This window comes from Etheostoma spectabile, chromosome 3 (assembly GCF_008692095.1).
Source record: "Etheostoma spectabile isolate EspeVRDwgs_2016 chromosome 3, UIUC_Espe_1.0, whole genome shotgun sequence".
Taxonomy (NCBI): Eukaryota; Metazoa; Chordata; class Actinopteri; order Perciformes; family Percidae; genus Etheostoma; species Etheostoma spectabile.
In genome coordinates this window covers 8,157,762-8,178,188 of record NC_045735.1, presented here as the reverse complement: position 1 = coordinate 8,178,188, position 20,427 = coordinate 8,157,762, and the positions used below count along the sequence as shown (strand labels likewise).

Genomic DNA, 20,427 nt, shown 5'->3' with positions numbered 1-20,427 from the left:
AATCTTTTCCTAGGTGTATCCGGATACTTTATGGATGGAAAGTCAAGCAGGAAACTTTCACTTTCAGACTCTACATATTACAACCACTGCAATGGTCGGGCCTGCTCTGATGGAACCAACATTTGGGTCATTGCAATCTGACAACTAGAATTCTGTAAATATTTTTACTCAAAGGATGCATAATAATAGCTTTAATATGATCTTTCCTCCAGTAAATGTACTAATGTGTAAATGTACCTTTGTTCACACATGTGCAGTGTGAACTATTTGTGATTGCATTATGTCCTGGTCAAGCTCTTCTTTGGTAGGTGAAAAGAAACAGCATACATAGAGCATATGTGTTAAAAGAGACATTTATTTGTTTGAACCATCCCAGGAAGTTGTGTCCTGGATTGTAGTGCACAGGGAATTATTATTCCAAAACTAGGGTTAAAAAAATGTACAGAGAAAAAAGAAACTGAAATTTTAAAATGAGCATAACAATTGATATCTGGGAATCATGTCCTTAAATGATGGACTAGACTTCACACATGACGAGTCCAATGAATTTAGATTAAATGCAGCTTTATTCAGTTATTGAACAAGGGAGATAACCATGAGTACGCACAGGAATGTGTGCCCAAAGTGTCTCTATGAACATCAGAATAACTCCACTGTCATACTTTTCTTCTTGTCCTTACACACGTCCGTTCATCTATTTCTGTGGTACAGTGTTACCTTCAAACTACTCTGTATTTGACACTTGACATTATAAGACACTTCTAATAGATTGACACATTCCGATCTATTCTCAACTGTGGGATTGGGTTCCCTCAAACTAAGCCTTCTGTGGAAGAGCCTTAGAATAGATGAAAATGAACAGTTGAAAATGTACATGCATACATATTCCACCTATCAATCTTTCCTTTTTTTATAGTAGTAGTAGTAATGTGATATACAACAATATGAACACATGGGATAGACCTGAAATGATGAGTATACAAGAATAACTCAGTTACAGATGACATGAAAGACTAACAATGCTATCAACAATTAAGCAGAACGAAAATATTGGTGACATGGATAACTGCTAAAGCACTGTGCAACAGTGATTAAGTAGTTTACTTAATGCAGAATAAATTAAATCACAGCAGTAAAGTAAAAATGCAATTGCTATGTAATTATATTACGTTGTTGTTCATCAGCATAGTGAGAACATCAGTCTTCTCTGGACAGGTCTGTCTCCACAGAGAACCACTGTCTGTGCTCTGCTGCTGCTCTGTCTCTGTCCATTGTGCTGACTGGGAGGATGGATGAACTCTGGTGATATGTTGTAACTTAACACCCCCTGAGAAGGATTCTTTGCTGACCCCAAGTGATACAGAAGTACAGGTGGACTTTAACCCTTGTGTTGTCTTCCTGCCGACCATGCAACGTTTTGGTTTTCTGGGTAAAAATCTTAAATTGAAACGTTTTGGTCGTCTTTTTTGACACTTTTGTTGCTTTCCCCCAATGTTTTAGTTACTTTTGTCTGGGCTTTTGAAGCTTTTTCAACTTTATTTCGTAAGAAAAAAAATTCAAATGCTATAAAATTGTATAAAACACACACATTTAATGAAAGTAATGAACTGATCAATTATTTCACTTGTAAAAAAAAAGGTTTTAGGGAACTATCCACGTTAGTTTGTGACAATTTAGTTGAAATGAAACCCAAATTTCTGATATAGGAACTTTGAAAATGGGTCAAATTGACCCAAGGACAACTGGAGGGTTAAGACCTGGTGACATCACAGACAGTTGTGGTTACAGGTTCAACAGAGCCTATTCTGATCACACCCAACTACACCTATCAGTAATGCTGGGTGTGGACAGTGGAACAGTCTACAACTTTCAACCAGAGAGAGAAGCAAAACACTGCTTTTATCTTCTTGTACACACACGTGGGTGCATTACCACTACTTACACACACACACACCAAAATACAGTCAGTCTTTTGTTATTATTCCAAATATCAAAGCAGGTTTATTGATGGCCCGTTCATCAAGACACTTTGGGGAAGAAGAATCAAAGCTCAGAGTCTGTAACGGGGGCCATAGTGATACAGAGTCACAGATGTCTCAATGTAAATCATCACAGATCCATTTAACTTCATTTTCACCTGTTCTGGTTTATTTATGTGCTTTTTTGTGTGGTCTCTACTTCCCTCATTTTCTGCCTCTCTCTTCTGCCTTTCTATGTCTCTTTTATCTCTTTGTTCTAATCATCTTTGTCTCTGATGCACGGTTGATCCATTTTAAAGTAAAGCCTACGTAACATTTCACATGATCTGAAAGTGCATCCTGGACAAAAGACAAATTGACACTCCCATATGTTTCCTTATTCCCTACCTTCGTCTGATTTCATATATTTTCCTCACAGTCAACGCAGCCCCAAATTCACCCACACTATCTGTAGTCTTTTATAGTGACATCCAAAGGTTTGCTGGAGGACAGAAACACTGTGGGCTGGAAAAATAAATTATGAATCAAGACACTTAGAGGTCAGGAGCTTTGAACTCAGTGTTCAGTATGATAAGACATGAGTGGCCTGCACTCTGTAAAATAAATCAGAATGTTTCTCTTTAATGAGGGAATATAATAAGGAAAAGTTTTCACCTACATGGGTGATGACTGACGCAAAACTGTGAAAGCTGGATAAACTGTCCAACATTATAGACTGAAATAAACTGGGGCATTTGCCTTGTTCGTTGCATCATGTGATCTTAATGTCTTTTTCCAACATTGGCAATATTTTTGTATTTTGTAAACTATTACTCATAACAGTCTGTTGGAAGCTTTGCATATTTATGCAGTTTGTTGCATGGGGCCATCATTCAAACTGATTTTCATACATACTTCCCACAGTGGGCTGTGAGATGGTCTGTGATTACACTGGATTAACTGATGTGGCTGAGACTGGTGATTGGCATTGTGACTCGGTTACTAACTAGACTTTGAAGAACCCTAACAATGTAAAGGTGACTATGAATCCTATCTTACAACACACACACACACACACACAGACACACGTGTATCTGACATCATGGATAATGTAAGACAGCATGCAGTGTGTATGCATTAATCATTTTTAGTTCATCCACCTGACTGATGACTTTTGCATTTTGACTTTAATATGAAACAGAGACTTGAGTGTCTCTCACAGTTTTACGTCTCTGACAGCAAAATATATTTTGTATCACATTGTTGCGATTGCATTGGATTCAATCTAAACTTTGGTTTGTTTATGTTGCTGCTGGCATGTTATAATGAAAACAATATTCAACTCCTCTGAGCCTAAAATACAAATGAGCAGTGTGACAGAAACAGGTGGGGAATGTAAATAAACCCTCTAAACACAGTCCACCTGTGCCATAAGGTCTCGTGGGTGGAAGCTAAACACAGATGGCAACTAAAAGGAAACAAAGCTGAGAACACAAATGAACACAGCTACACATTTACTATGAAAATCTATCTCCAAGCAACAGTGTTCCTTCTGTGTGAGGGCAAAGATCCAAAAACTAAGTGAAGCCCAATTTAAGCTGCAGTGGGTAGAAAGCAAACAAATGTCAGGATTTGAAGTGGAGTGAGACTTCTTCCTACAGCTCTTCCTCTCCCCTCTCTGTCACACGGGAATATGCATGCTCAGTACAGCCATGAACACACTCTCTCGCTGAAATGACCCGTTCCTAGCCAAAGCCTCCCGTCACGGGCTAGATATTTCTGAAGCCTGAAAACAGAGCCAAGAGGAGATGTAATGGTCTACTCTCATCTTAAATTACAACACGCTTAAAGGTTATTATGACATTTTTGACCAACAATGCCAGAAAAAAATCCTACCACGCCAAAGCTTTATTATTGGGAGATTATAGAAAGCACCTGGTGGACACACAAGTGCACTTTAATTTATTATTACAGGCATTAAAGCTTTAGTGTGTATTTACTTTTTGATATTGATTTACATCCGTGACATTCAAGCCATTGCCAAATGAGTTGTGTGATGGCTTCTAGATGTCCCATGCTGGGATATGGGGATTGGCTAATGAGGATTGATGATTGACACCTGGATCAACTGATTCAGGTGTCAATCATCAGTCCTCAAGGATTCAAGGAGTACAAAGATAATTAAGACTATCAACTCCACACCACTCTCACTGTAATTCTCAGTATGGCTATGTTCAGAAGAATGTGTCGTCTGGTGACTTTTATGTGCCGAAGATCGAGTAAAGATAATCATATCTTCTGAAGAGTCCATCATGTTTGTTTGAATTATACGTGTCCTCCTTAGCTACTAGCGACTGCGTGGAGGAGGGGTGGGGGCGTGTGCGCGAACACATAACGCTGTATAATGTGGACGCGCCGACAGTGTTGTCATTATTTAGAATTCCTCCTGGGGGCGAGAGAAACTACACACTATAGCTTTAAAATATCATTTTAACTCTATGAGTAACATTTGTGCAGCCATTCACATTGATAGTTGAACAATGGAACATGTCATTTCTATTGCTGCTAACTGCTGTTTACTGACCAGGGGTGTCGCTGTGATGGAAAGTAAAAAAAGACATCCATATGTTACATGACTTAACACTGATTTTTAAACCATTTTCTCAATTATAAAAATCTCAGAAGATAATTCAATAATTTCATTTTGTGGTGTTAAGATAAAATCCCGTCTCATATCTACAATAGTGACGTAGATATTTTTTTTTTTATGTGACACTTACTAAAGCTTCAATGTTGGCACATTTGAAAATATAATCTCACCATCAGTTTTTAGTATAGAAGTACAGTATGTTACTATTTTAAAACAAAGTTTCTTATGTAGATTCTCTCACTGCAGCTGGAGTTAAACATAAAGAACAACCCACAACTTCTGTGGCTATGTGAGAACAAAGTGTAATAAATCTGACAGGATTTCTTTAGGGGAAAATGCCACATTTGTATGCACACAGATAACTGGCTTTCTCCAGTGAGACCAACTACGCTCTCTTCACTTTGAACTTAAACAGATATTGGTACATACAAAACTACACAGCTCCTAGATACACAGGAACGACTTTACACTGAGAAGACAGTTTTTATGTTTTAATTACACGTCAAAAGTAGAAAATGTGGGCGCTGATATTATTCACACAAAAATATAACTTTTCTTAATGTGCAAATATTCCATGTGAGCTGTCATCTTCACCCTTTGTCCTCAGTTCATGTCATTATAATTATAAAGGCAGATACTTGTGACTAGTTTATGTTGTTTCATGTTAAATCAAATCTAATTAACGTGTCTTTATTTGTAATGTTTTTTGTGTGAGTCATGTATTTTACATACTAGCCTGAGAAAATATTTTTGAACAAGGTATATCTCCAGCCTATAGTCATGAATATTCACTATTGACACCACCTGAATGTGAATGTTAAACAGTGAAGAAAAATACATTGTTGACTAGCAAATATGGTTTGCATCCTATTGGCTCCGCCGTCCAGCAGTAAACATGCTGAGAGGCAGACACAGTGAGAGCCTTTATGGGAAAAATCCTGGTTATGGTTCTGAATGAAATGTATTGGATTTGTCCAGATTAGTCCTCTGTCAGTGCTGAACCATGAAATGCTGCTTTAGGAGAAACATACTGACCACACATTCATACACACACACACACACACGGCTCAGCTACAGTCACTTAGATTGCAATGGTGATACATTTTCATAGTTGGAAAGAAATACGAACATGTCCAGAGAAAATTGTCAAACCAATCATGCAGTTTTCCATCTGCATGCTCAGTGTAACCAAATACATTAGCCCAATCTACCTTTGTAATTTCCGGATTTCCCTAGGGACTATGGTAACGTCACAACTCTTTGAACTGTGGGTAATTCCCTTTGGTGAAGTCTGCATCGATGCAAACTCACGGAAAGGACTCGGTAAGTGTGTACTGAAACCGTCACGCCCTTTGAAATTTGACGTTGGACAACCCTTGCAAAATTTGTGAGGGAGAACGTGCACCAAATTCCGTGATTCTGCGAGTGCGGACTCTGGGGTTGGACCATATCAAGATATGATTTGGAAGAAGGCAGTTGTCTCCTGTACGTTGGCCATGTGGAAAGTAACAGGCTTTAAATGAAAAGTCCCACACCGGCAAGTGTCAGCAACATCTTTGTTAGTAAATGTTGCCAAGGAAACATGTGATCTTGTGAAGTGCTGTCCTAATCCCATTTATATCTAGCCGAGCCCATGTGGCTTCACACACCCACTCACTTAGCACCTGAGATCACTTAAATCTTTGAGTCTTTAGGCCTTAGTCATCAAGGCTCACTTTGGGATTGGGCCAGTGATTACATGGTACAGAAAGCTCTAAAGCTCCAGCTGAAGCCTGATATTTAGCCATATTTTGGTGATTTGATGAACCTACTGAGCATACAGTTGGCTTGTTGCAGGGGCGGGTTCATAACCTTTTTTTTGCCTTATTTGCTACTACTGTAAGTAGCATAAAATATCAACTGCTAAAGGGAAGCCTATTTATTTGAAGCTCTCAAATGATCCTATTAACGGCATCTATATTTGCTACTATGCTACGTTACACGTACGCACACGCACACACACACACACACACACACACACACACACACACACACACCCACACAACCACACCCACACACACACACACACCACACACACACACACACACACACACACACACACACACACACACACAGTAGTTGAGAGTCTGTAGGGGTCGCTACTGTCCGTGTGAAAGCAGCACACGCAGCAGTGACTGAGTCTCCACTCTTGTGTTCATCAGCGGCGGTCAGACTGGGATTTCTTCTCCGCTCGACTTCATTAGCAGCGCTTTCTCTTCTGGAAATTAACCACCGGAGACGGATCTTCTTCGGGAAGAGCGCGGAGCTTTTGCACCTGGTTAAAGGACACCATGCTTTACTTCTGGATACACACCGTGTGGATCCCCGGCGTCGCTTTCCTATTTGGATTTCAAGGCAAGGGATCGTTTCATTCTTTGTATTTCATGTCCTGACGTTTCCCACTAGGAAACACCGGAGTTGAGAGGGAAATTACAGCTACTCGGGATGTTTATTGTGCGTCTGTGCAGCTGCTGCCGACTCTGAAGGCATGCTGTGTTAAGTGACTTCCCTCCCTGAAGACACCTGACATGACAGAGATACCTCCTCGTGGCGAAGCCTGTGACGTTCCAGTAGGGCTCTGTTTGCTCCACGTAAAGTTAGTGCTGAGTGGAGCTGAGCTGACAGCAGTCTCCATGTACAGTAGCAGTGTGTGACACGGAGAAGAGAGCAGCCTCAGAGGCGGATGGCACAGCTGACAGCTTCAGCAGAGTCTCCTCTCAAAGTAGTGCACACACATGTGGAGGCTGTTGGACTGTCAAGTCCACTGTTCGGTTATTATAGCATGATGGGTGTGTGTGTGTGTGTGTGTGTGTGTGTGTGTGTGTGTGTGTGTGTGTGCACAAATGTGATAGCACTAAAGCCAGTAAGCTTTTGTAAATTATAAAATACCTTAATACCTCCACATATCTCTTTATCACTTTGGCCCACGATGTCTGCACCATACATTGGATTAATCAGTCTTGACCTGTTGGATTGTCTTTGGCACTGCTCTTACACTGGCAAGGTGTGTGTGTGTGTGTGACAGAGAGAGAGGTGATACCTGTGAATGAAAGGAGAAGGAAGAAACAATGTATGGTGTAAAACAGAAGTGTGACCTTTTGCGAGCAGGAAATATGAAGGTAGTAGAGTAGGATGAAGAGACGAGGATGATGGAGTTTTAAAAAAAAAAAAGTTTTTATCTCTTCTCTCATGTCTACTTTTGTGATAAGATTTCAGCAGTAAGTAACGTTGCTCTCCAGTCTGTAAGTACAGCAGCTCTGAAAGGAACAGGGCATGTTGCACATGCAACTGAAGCAGCTCAGTTGAACTTAATGAGGAAATCAGTTTAAGTGAGAAAACACTATTAGGTCTTCAAGGTCAGTGCCGGAAACAGAAGCTTGTCACTTTCAAACCTCTTGTGAAACTTAAACGGTCTATCTACAAACTATCCAGATGACTGGATAAACTCGCTCATTTAGCTAATGAGGTTACCAAACATGGGTTTTAAGTTTATTTGTGTTTGTGTGGCCATAGACATGCATTTGTCTTTGACTATTAAAATAGTCTATTTATTGTCAGAATGAAAGTAAACACTCCAACTAATAGTCTTTTTAAGCATCAAACACTCCATCTCTGTTGGCTTGAAATGTGTCTGGAAATAGTTCTTCACAAATGAACTAACAGCTCACTTACAGTCATTTAGATTACAGTGCTGATAAATTATCATAGCTGGTAAGAAATACCAACATGTCCAGAGAAAATTGGCAACTAAATACATTGGTTAACTTCTATAGCAAGCTTTAAAGCTTCAGCTGTCATCTGATATTTAGCCAGACGTTGGTTGATGAACTTACTGAGCAGACAGTTGCTGGAGTGGATTCATTGTCGTTTTTTGTTTAGATACCTTTTATTGCCATAGTTGTTCTTAATGTAAGTAGCATAAATTCGGAGCTGCTGAGGAAAAGCTGTTTTATTACAAATCACACACGCACACATCACAGAGTATACGGATGGTTGGTATGATGGAGTTCTTAAGGAGAAATTGATTTATAGCTATGCCTCAGAGACACCAGGACCAGAACAGACCTGACTGAACTCGCTCGAAACATAAAGAACAGAATAAAATATCCATAGTTAAGATTCCCACTTGTCAGACCCAATCATTTCTCCATGAGTTGTGAGTTGTCACTTCACACGTACAGTAAACTGCCCTCTCCCAATTTTCACTAGACTCTAGTCACGTCACTTTCTTTACTTTGCGTTGTCCTCCATCACCTCTTATGTTATGGCTGTCGTGATTTGAAGCAATTTTTTTGGGGTTTCTATTTCTGCTGGAATCCTTTCCCTGCTGCCTGCACAGATGACTGACAGTAATATGGTAAATGTGGCTGAGCCATTGTTTCCCCTGAGGGGAGCGGTGATGACCATCTCACTGCAGACCTTCTTTTAAACTTGTCGTCTGCTCTGACTTCCATTGATTTGGATGTTGACCTTGTTTGCGGCTGGCTTTTCAAAGTGCAACCAATTAGCAGGAGAGAAAGACAGATGATACAATTATGGAAAAAGTGAGCCGAAATAACAGTGAGCATAAATATACTTTGACATGCTGACTGAGTGAACAGGCTTAGAAAACAGTAATTTGGCATTTGATGCAACTTTGAGCCTTCTTATTATTAAGTAGATAATCAGCTCAGCTACTTGTCTGTACTGTCTGCTGTTCAGCGTTGGTTTTAATCACACCGCTAGATCACTGGCTCCCTCTAACAAGGCCAGCTGCTAAAGTATAGATTACAATTTATTGTCATGGCTTTGTTTGGTTTCTCATTAATTTTCTCCTCTACAGCAAATAAATATAAAATAAATTGCTTTTTGTATTTTATGCACATTCTTACATTAGGTTGCTTCTCTGTGTGAACAAGGAATAGTTTCAGTTTTTGATTATCTGTGAGATCAGCATGCATTTGCACATATCCTTATGTCCTTATCCTCCTCCCCTGGCTGCAGCTATAAACAGATAACTTACTGTGAAAGTTCCGATTCAATGATTTGGACACATTTTGGGGATTGTTGGTGAGTTTGGAATCTTTGATATTATAAACGTATAAAACAAACTATGTATTCTTTTGTCATTCAAGGAAGAGAACGTCATCCTTTTATCAGTGGTGAAGACTGTGTGCTCCACTTCCTCTGTCTCTGTTGGTGGCTTTTAGATTATGACTAATGAGATTTAAGTTCTTCTTTGTGTTTTCTTCTCTTGCTACTGGCAGAAACTATCACTATTTGTTGATAGCTGAAGAGGTCTGCACCTTTCTACAACCCATTCTGGATAATTACTTTTGGCTCAAAAACAAATTCTCTTAAGCTTTAAAACATGTTTAATTTATTCACATTACATCATTAGAGTGGCTTAGTCAGCAAACAGCACAGTGCTGGATGGGTTAGCTTTCTGTAACATCTAGTAAATAAATTACTGGATGTTAGTTTCTTTATGTACAGTAAGAGTCAATACAAATCAGAGGTGAGACTATAATAGGATTACAGGATTATAGCTTTTTTTGTTTGATTTAAGTGTTCACCCATTAAACCCATCCACACATACAGTTTCTATTAATCCTTCATTCAAACAGGTAATCCTGTTGAAGGAAACGCCTCTTATACTGATACTGTGTCATGCTGGTGGATTTCCATTTCACTGAATTTATTAGAACGAAGATTTAGTTATTTGTTGTGAATGAGGTTCTTTGTAGTAACCTGGATTGTGTTCACACAACACCAGCAAACCGACACGAGCGAACACCTTTGGTTCACCTAAAGTTCACTGGAGTCGCGCTAAACGAGAGTCTGGAGCAGCTGCTCTCGGAAGTTAACCTTATGCACAACTGCACGTGCACCATATGGAGGATTCTGGATTTACTCTCACTTGTGAAATCGAGTTAACTCATAGGCTTAATTTAAAGGGTGGGGGTTGTGATTATGGGGTGTGTTTCAACCAAACCAGGAAAGCAAATACCTCTGCACTCAACTGGATAGACCTACAACCAATCAGAGCAATGGAGTATGTGACATGTGTTGAACAAAAACCTCTTTCTGATCGCCAAATGCCTTGATTGAGGTCTCACTGTTCTTCTTTTAAAATGTATGCGCTGTCAATATCTTCTATAACAGACGCGGTGGTAAAATCCACACATCTCAATTCTCTAGCGGTAGCCGTCTTTGTTGTAAACAAATTCAACCCAAGCGCTTTTTGGTGATGTGGTTGTAGGGCTGCACGATTATGGCCAAAATGATTGACACGATTATTTTGATCAAAATTATTTGTTGATTTTAAGCAAAACAAATGTTATTATCAAATAAAGCAGTTCTAAATAGCCTATGCACTATTTAGAACAGCTTTATGTTTAACTGCTTTCACATCCATATTGTGCATCCATATTGTGCTAGAGATCTTCTACTAGCCCAGGACTAAAAATCATATCTCTGTATATTTTGGCTGAATGGCACCTCCTATATTTTTTTTTTACAAATTGGGCTAACCCCCAAATTCCACTGGATGTGTAATGACTGTGGATCCGCTCTAGAACGGTGGCGGAGGCATTAGGTTTCCATTAAAGTCAATCTGTGTACTTCCACAGACTGTGGAGCGGCTGCGGAACGGCTCCGTCCCAGCTCCGGCGAGCCGCAGCCCTCCGGAAAACATACGCAGGGCCTTTTATTTTTGCCGGACGCCGGAGAGCTCCGCAGCAATTCAGCACACGGCAGATAGTGTAGGACAGGAAGTCGAGCACAGAAACAAATAAAAAATCAGTTTAATTTTCAAAATAAAATAAACCGTGGCGGATCAGATTTCCCTGCACTACTCCTCTGGATGGAAAAAAACTGTTGTTGGTTTTGTGGTTCTGTTCTACATAAATTTGCGAGATCTCGGGGTTCCTCGTGTTTTCAGCAGTCAGTCATGGCCGCAGCCGTTGTGCAACTAATCCGGACCTGGTGGGTGTTGACGGATGGCGGAGCACGCTGCCGACATGCAACAGAGCCGATCCGCAGGCATTCCAGTGGAATTTGGGGGTTAATGTTCAGTTTAAGGTCAAAGCCACTTTTCACTAGCTCTTTTATTAAACCTGGTTGGGATCAAAACTAAACGCGAAAACAGGGTTTCCTTCCCAGATTGAAAATATACAGCTACAATACATGTTTACATGAAAATTATCTGAAATAAATAGCCTAGGATGCAGCACGGGTGGAAGGGCGGGTCAGTGGAGTTACACACGTCGTGTGTATGAAATGTCAGTATCAGCCAGTCAGGCCGGCTTACAGCTGACCACCTCGCTGAGAAAATGAATGTAGTTGTAGAGCAGAGGGGACTTGAAGACCGAGTTATTGCATGACAATGCAGCCAATATTGTTGCAGAAAATACTGTTGCTGCCAAACGTCCCACCTAAGTGCTCTGGGTATCCGTTGCCTGCTTTGCACCCCCCCCCAGTTGGTCATAAATGATAGATTTGCACTGTATCTATATTGGGTAATATCAGCGGCTAGTAACCTCGTTAGCCACTTTAATCACAGCACTGAAGCCACCAAAGCGCTGCAAAACACTAGCAAATGGGCCTCGCAACTCACCGGCTTATCAAGTCATGTAAAACACGGTGGAACTCCGTGTGTGAGATGTTTGATCGGCTGGTAGAGCAGTGGTGGGCTGTTGTTGCTGTGCTGTCGGACCAAACCGTGCTTCGAGATCCCAGGATCCTGGAGTTGAAGGATGAGTACTGACAGCTGATGGAGGACACACAGCCTGTGTTGTCAGCACTTCAATGTGCCACCACGGTTATGTCTGCAGAGAAAGACGTCTCCATCTCGAACACTTATCCCGTCGCCATCAGCCTCATCAAAATCCACCTCATGCACAGTGAAGGAGATTGGCCCAGACTCATCGAATTCAAGACAAAAGTGCATTGCTCCCTCATCGAGCAATTGAATTAAGCTAAACTTTTTTTTCTTAGTTTACATGATATACTTATAGCATTGTTTTCTGATTATTGATTCCCCCATCATATATTTATAGGTTCAGTCTTCCCCCATGATCTCATCAATGCTGGACCCTTGTCACAAGCACCTGGGTTTTCATACACCAACACAGAGACTGGCTGTTAACTTGAAACTGGTTGAACTGGGAGAGGCAATGGAGACCGCTAGGGTGGCTATCCTACAGGCTGGGGAAGACGAGGCTGTTGTCTGCCACGGACGAGGGGAGCGCAAACACTGGAGTCGCGCCCTCCCAGACCTCTGCTTTGGCACAACTCCTTGGGGACCACTATACCACTCAATGCGAGGCTGGCATCAAAGCAGAACTTTCTGAGGGAGGCTCCCCCACCCCTGGATTGCACCCCTACAGACTGGTGGAAAGTCCACGGAATAAGGTTCCCCGGGCTGGCCAAGTTAGCACGGAACTACCTGTTTGTCCCGGCAACGTCAATCCCCTCTGAGCGGGTGTTTTCGGCGGCTGGACTGACAGTCACGAGGTTGCGGTCGCGTCTAACCCCAGATTATGTCAACATGCTTAACTTTCTCAACAAAAACCAGTAGACCGGTGCAGAAGTTGTACGTGAGTTACTAGTGAGGCTTTAAGTCGCTTAATTAATTGTTAGGTAGGCCAATCTCTCTCACTCTCTTCCTCGACTTGGTGCCTCGGATAGTTTTGAGTTACATTTTGACAAAACCTCCCAGATACTTAGTTAGATCTAAATATTAAGCTTTCGGTTAAGTTATTGTTCAACATGATTCTTTTTTGTCTCAGTTTAAGATCGCTGGCTTGCAGCTGCAGGTTCCGCTGCTTTAGAGCACCGCAGCTCATATATCTTCAAGTTTAGCCTAAAAATTGTCCAGATTAACTGGCACAAGTTGATCTTCTTGTAATAAAGATCTCATTGAGGAAAAACACACTGTATTTTTATTGCATATTACATTTTAGTAAATACATTTTCTCAATGTTAAATCCAAAGTTACGCCAATGAGTTAACTCTTTGGTCCAAAAAGAAACTTTTTTTTTTGCCAATCTGGTGGATAAACCATGAAACTTAAGCCAAGAGTTTCCAGTCTGTAGACCTGTTATTTAATATATGGGACTATAATAACTGCATGTCTGTGCATTAAATTATGTCCAGCAGCTGATGATGGAGCTGTGGAGTTGGATGGATGTATGAACTGACATAAATTAGTCCCGATTGTGAACAAGCCTGTGTGAAAATTGTTGCAAATTCCACCGCAAAGCCGGACAGCCTGTTATGTTGATCAAACCAAATAGTCAGTTCTGCCTCTTTGACTCTGCAAACATGCAGCATTTGATTTTGTTTGGAGTGTACTGACAGCTGTATGGGGTAGACAGACAGAGATGATCCCACAATTCAGTCTGGATCTCAAGGACCAGTCCAGTTAGAAGACCGCCACTCGAAACAACACAGACAGGCTAGATCTGGACAGGTTTGGTGGAGAACAGAGTCAGCTAACCGACCACTGTATCAATAGAACTACTAGAGACAGCTAATGCTCTACTCAGAGCAAATGAGGAAGGAAAAAATGGTTGAGTCAGGCTGTCTGTCTGTCAGTGGAGACGAGCGTAGGGTCATAGACTGTCACATAAGAGTTGAAGTCTGTGTGTGGGTGCGCAAGTTAAAATGTGTCTGTTCTAGCCCTCCTACATCCAGTATTGGGGTCTCATCAGTTCAGATTGATGCTGTCAAGCAGCTTAATGATGCCTTTCTGCTCTAACAGCAGCCTCCATGCTGAGAAACTGACAGATTAGCTGACAGACACACACACACACACACACACACACACACACACACGCGCGCTTTTAGAGGAACTAGAAATGAATTCAAAGTGATATTTCCATGAATTTTATGACTGCACTATTTTTGACATTGCTTTGGTTGTGCAGCATGCTTGCATTCAATTGCTCAGCTGGATCTCAGAATACAAGAATTTAACTTTGATATTTAACTGTAGACATAATTGCAACACAACAGAGAAGATGAGTGAGGAAGAGAGCAAAGATTTGGACTGAACATTCACCCAGGCTTGATCCCGTAATGTTCGCAGTGACTTTCTCTTTTTGATGTTGACTCATCATAAGAAGGGGAAACCTTCACAATTCCACACATCAAAAGAAACTATCAACAGACTGCTGAAGGTGTTTCTTCATTTCTGCAGTCAAACGTGAACTCTAACTCCCAGTGGGATCTCTTTTCGGGAAAACAAAAAGGAGAGGCTGATTTCATACTAAAGAGGAAAGTAGGGCGTGTGTGTGGCAAAGTCTTCTGTAGAATCAGCCAGACTGTACTTCTCCAGAACAGCTGTTGTGTTTCGGTTACATTATGTAAATATGAATGTGTCGGTGTTGGAACACACATCAACCTCCACATGTAAACAGAGTTATTAGATTTATCCACTGCAGTTTGGACATAGTCCAACAGTAGTGAGGTAATAATAAAGACTGAAGAAAGGAATGGTTGTGTGTTTACTCATCCAGTGTGTTTGTAGTCGGATTTCAATTGGCTCTCTGACTGAAGGCAGTGGATGAAGAGAGCTTTGTTACAATATGTGTGTGGGAGTTCAAGTGTGTGTGGAGGCATGCATTTGATGTTTTTACTTACTTGTTTGACACTTTGCATCTGTCCACATTTTTGTGCAGGTAGCTTGTGTGTTTTTTCCTCTGGAACTCATGAACTTGTGGGACATGCGTAGTAGGGTTGTAACGATACAACAAACTATGCCTGCACAATTTGGGGAAAAATATCAATCACAATTTTTTTAGCTTAGAATTAATATCACGATTCTCCCCCATGAAATTTTTTTTCTCACAAATTGTAATGGTTATTTCACACGTGAACCATGACAAAACAAAACAAACTGGCAGTACCAAACATACATTTTATTTTGCACCTGTAGCACATCGACAGAAGCCTGTAAACACAGAGGCTCTATCGAAGAGAAGGGAAAACATTGCAGTGCTTTAAAACCTATTTTATACAGTCTATGTTTAAAACTCACAGATGAAAGTAGTAGCAGAGAGGACCAATGTGCGTCTGCGAGTATCTTCAGAAATCCTCTACGAGGTGTTGTCTCTTTCACATGATGTGTTTTAGTTTACGTTAGACAGCCAATCGTCGACAACTTTAGGTCATACGTGCAAGTATGCTAAAAAATTATTGGCTCACAGAAGTTTTTGAAAACAAAATTTGGCACCAAAGATAAACAAAGTTCAAAATTTTCAATCCTAGTAGGATTGGAGTATTTCGGTCAGTGCCATAAAAGTATTGACGTTTGGTGCCCAGCCCTAGGCTGTTTTCAGCATGCATTGATTGTTGCGTTCTAAAAGTCGAGTTGAGTCTTACATCATAAAGGTTACAGTTTTTGGTATTTTAAATGTCTTAGGCTGAAAGAGTTTTCCTAAGCTGTCACAGCACAGTCCTGTTTGATGTACAGGTGCTGTACCTGCAGGAAAATCCAGTATATATGATGATGGTTAATTTTACTTCACAAGTAAAGTGATCTTCATGGTTTACGTACATGTATTCAGACGTAGTACTACCATGATATCTTTTAAATGTGGACCAACATGAGAGCCAACCATCTGGTTGTATATTAAAATCAGGAGATCCAGTTATGTGTGATATACAGAGCAGCTAAACCATCTAAAAAACATTCCAGGGGTCCAGTGGACTACATTGGGATTTTAAATCCTGGAACAGTGTGTACATTGCCACCAGTGACAGCTTGAATGTCTTTTTAATCCGTCAGTTACAACCTGAACCCTTTACCCAAGATGAATGAATTAGTTACATATAGTTTTACAAGATATCAAAGTAAGTGCATGCTGTATTATTTCTGACCTGCATAACCTCATTCTAAATTTTATTTTTGGTAATTTAAGGTGGATTTAAAGGTACAGTACAGATCTCCATAACAGAGCTCCAGGATCAGAAATACAAGCTGACAGACAGGCAAAGAGATAGCTGCACACATTTGGGCTGCCACACCTCCTGTTATTCTAGTATTCTTACATTTCATATTTATTCTCTCTCTCTCCCATCCCCCCCCCCCCCCCCTCTCTTTCTCCACCCTGTACATTAGGGTCCAGATTCTTGTATATTTTTACATTTTTAAGGGATTTGAGTTTTTTCATTGATCTCACTGTACTTACAAATAACTAGACATATGGACAAGATAGCTAATCAATGTAAAAAAATATATAAATATACATTTTATTCAGGCAATACTGGAAGTGCCGGAATTCCACTAGAAATGCCGTGACCGGTCATTTGATCGCCAGATTCCAAACAAATCTCTAATAAATAAATACCCAATTGCAATATTGATGTGTGTATACTTAGGATATCTTTAGAAAATGTAATAACACCAAAATTATACATTTGAGTAGTAATAGGCCTACGTGTTTCAATAACTCATATCCTGGCATAGTAAACCGTAGCTTACTTATTTCCTACATTCATATCTCAAAAATGTGGTGGGGAACTTCATTCAACTTAACTCATTACAACCAAATGAGAATTAAAAGTATGTTATTTGAACATGTATAACTTAACCGAACCTGGTGCTGTCTCTGTTTTGGTGTCTGCTGTGGTGCTCAGTCCTGCTCGGATTGGCGCCGCTGCCCTTTTTTCCTCAATAAACTCCGCTCCCAGCTCCTCAGCCAGTTGCTGCATGAACTTCCTCCAGGCAATTTTACTGCTGGTGGACTCCTTTGAGAGGATGTGTGCAATGATTCCAGACAATTCAAGGATGTATAAAGTTATATGAACACATAGACAGCCAGCGGCCATCTGCGTGTACCGGGCTTTTTACAGAGCGAGAGCCCGGTGCTTGCTTTTTGATTCAGAACAGAGTCCATCCACGCCTTTGCCTTCAGCCCCATTGGTAATGCCCACACTTGCTAGTTACGTTTCTCTGACAGAGACGATGCTTCTTACCAAGCAACCAAGATGCATCTTATACCACGCAAAAGATTACAAACAATACAACAAAAATCCGAGCGGTCAATATGGGCTATGGCCAAAATAAGTAAAAGTGATTGTATTTTCTTTTCCTGTCCATGTACATATATAAAAAATAATTTAAAATTAAAATACGGACTCTTTTAGGAAAAGTCATGTGCCAGCAGGATTGTAGTTTTTTTATTTAGCAAAGTTATTACACATACAATACATTTCAAAACGGTCAAAATGACCGTCATGGCCGTTCTAGTGTTAACTCTCCTGCCTTGCTATCACTCTGTGTACCACATATGAACTCCAAAAAATAGGAATTTACATTTCGTCTACCAGGACCCTATTGTAAATCATATTTGAGCAGGTTTTACTTGGTGTCAGTTCAGTCACATGGTTTTGCTCTAAGCTGTGTGTGGGCTTGGTGAGCAGTTCTCTGATCTTCATCACAGCCTCTGAACACAACATCAGGTTTATTCTGTGAGTCATTTGGTTTTTCACCAGACTGTGAAGCTCTGATTTTCAACAATGCAGATCACATCCAGGGCTGCTTGTATTTTGGACTGGTTGGTTGGACGGTTTAACATCCCACATATTCTTGAACCAGAGGTTTGAAAGAACAGGGTATTTATGAGGGATGGACAGAGTGAGACAGCAGACAGACATTGTGTTGTCTTGTCTCTGATTTCCTCCAACAAATCAGCAGCTTCAATGCAACAGAGGAGCCTGAAGGCATCAACAAGCCTGTGTAGCTACAGTGCCTCAGGGGGGATTCTCTCAGACCAGTTAATGACCTCTTTGTCATGCACCTGCAGAGTTGTGTAGTCTCACACTTTTACATAATGTTTTCACCTTTTAAAACTCACACATTTCCCAACCATTTAATTTGAGTTTGCATCAGCTCTATAATTTATGCTTCCATGAATTCTTATAGGTTTTCTCTTCAACTTGCATGGATTATAATTTGGAGGTGTTCATCATGGTTATCATTGTGCATTTGCATGATGTCTGCAGAAGTTATATCTGCTTAGCTGCCATTGACAGTATTAATGAATGAATCCGCCCCCAGTTGGAGATCAGTGCATTCATCTCATTTGTTTTTCATTTAGTCTCACTTCTGTTCCAGTTAGGTGGCTTTTTGTCTGCCTGTCTTAATGCTATCTACATGTGGAGAGAACATTATTTAGAAGTATAGAAATGAAAATGTTGGGGCACACTGCAAATTCACATGTAAACAGCATTTTTATATATGTTTGGTGTGATTTGACGTGATGAGGTGAAGAAATGTATTCTCACTTTGGCAACGTGCTTTTCCCATTTCCTGTGACTAATGTTTTAATAAACAGACACAAAAGCAGAAAGTCTATAAGAAATTGTTATTAAGTGAAATGCACCCATGAATCCAGCAGGAACCAGTAACGCCTGGCGGATTTTCCCATTTGTTAAGAAATATTTTAGCACGGAATCATTTGACACATAGAGAACATTTGTTTTTCTCATTTTCTTCTTACGAGGTGTTCCCACCAGTGTTCACAAGGACTCCTTTGGGAGAACAAACATCTCTTACTGACTACTTACTGTGGCAGTAATACAAGTTGGCTCATAATGTTATGTGACTGACACAGTGAATTCAGACAGCAGTGTGTGTTTAATGGTGTTTCATACAGATCAGCAAACAATGAAACTGTTAGCTTCCTGTGTTCTTTTTTTGTAGGTACCTTAAAGATGCAGCAAAAGCTCTAAAATTGAAGATATTGTATGGCTGTCAAAAAATGCCACACAGTGGATCTTTGTAAGAAACCGGTACATTTTGAAGCAAAAAAACATGTGAAACCTCAAAGTGATACCTTAAGTTATATTCTGCTCTCCTCTTTTTTGTCTTTCAGGTAAGAGTGGCCAGTAGATCCCTGCACTGTGTGTGTGAGAGTGTGAGTGCAGTGACGAGGACACCATCTCCTGACCTGTTCACTGGACTTGAAAAGAGACAGTAAGACTCTACATTTAGCCACACACAGAACATGTCTTAATATCACAGCCTTGATGAGGACAGTTTTGACTGTTGAGTCAGAGCACTGAGAATTGACCTTCATCATTTATATTTGCAATCCAGAGCTGAGTGACAGGAATGTGTCATATGTAGAGCTATAATCCTTCAGTTGTTGTCAAACTGCTTTGAATTGCTGTGTGCTGGAGACATGCTGTGTTAAGGGGTAGAAGTTGATACTTTACATCTATATTTCTGACAAATTGGCTGCCTCTTCTGAGGTGATCACATGCCATGGAGACACAAAGCTGGAGAATGGAGAATCTCTCTCTCTCTCTCTTACTGTTTTCTTATTTGTTTTTGTGTCTCTTTGGGCGATGGGTTACTAGATTGATAAAGCATAGTGTCACAATGTTTTCCATGGCAGTATTGTATGGATGCACAGACGCAGTACCTATTGATCTTTTCTTATATTTGTGTTGGTCAGATTGTCAGCTTGACAGTCCATTTTGATATGCTGTTTTGTTTGTGTCTGCAGTCCATGCATCTGACTCCGAAGCACTAACACGCCCAGTTTAGTTTATCAGCTTTACCATTTAACTGGAAGGATTAATGGTCTTGTAGACAGGCAACTTGATGGTGGTAGTGGCAGTCAGTTCCTAAATTTGCTACAGTTTCAACATGTAGCTGTTTTGAGTCCTCAACTTCCCCTCGTCATTAATATACATGTCTTTCATAATTGATCATAAAAAGAATAAGACTGTAAAAACTGATTATTTCATTATATGTGAAATTTTTACTGCTGCAAAAAATAATGG

General features: G+C 40.4%; 1 protein-coding gene and 1 long non-coding RNA gene across 3 annotated transcripts in view; one reads left to right on the top strand and one right to left on the bottom strand.

The window, feature by feature from the left end:
* lsamp (limbic system associated membrane protein) overlaps positions 1-20,427 on the top strand; it is a 713,356-nt gene that overhangs the window by 238,740 nt on the left and 454,189 nt on the right. Inside the window, exon 1 of one of the 2 annotated variants that reach the window (XM_032503209.1) lies at positions 6,759-7,002. The exons of the other annotated variant lie outside the window; for it this stretch is intronic. Coding sequence (XP_032359100.1) covers positions 6,939-7,002 — 64 coding nt within the window. The 5' untranslated portion in view covers positions 6,759-6,938. Of the gene's footprint in view, positions 1-6,758; positions 7,003-20,427 lie in introns of those variants that run through there. 2 annotated transcript variants of the gene reach the window in all.
* On the bottom strand, positions 12,043-19,354 carry LOC116671797 (uncharacterized). Its single transcript, XR_004327368.1, has 3 exons — positions 19,344-19,354; positions 15,029-15,034; positions 12,043-12,352 (listed from the first exon to the last, which is right to left on the bottom strand). It is a non-coding gene; the product is annotated as an uncharacterized LOC116671797 (long non-coding RNA).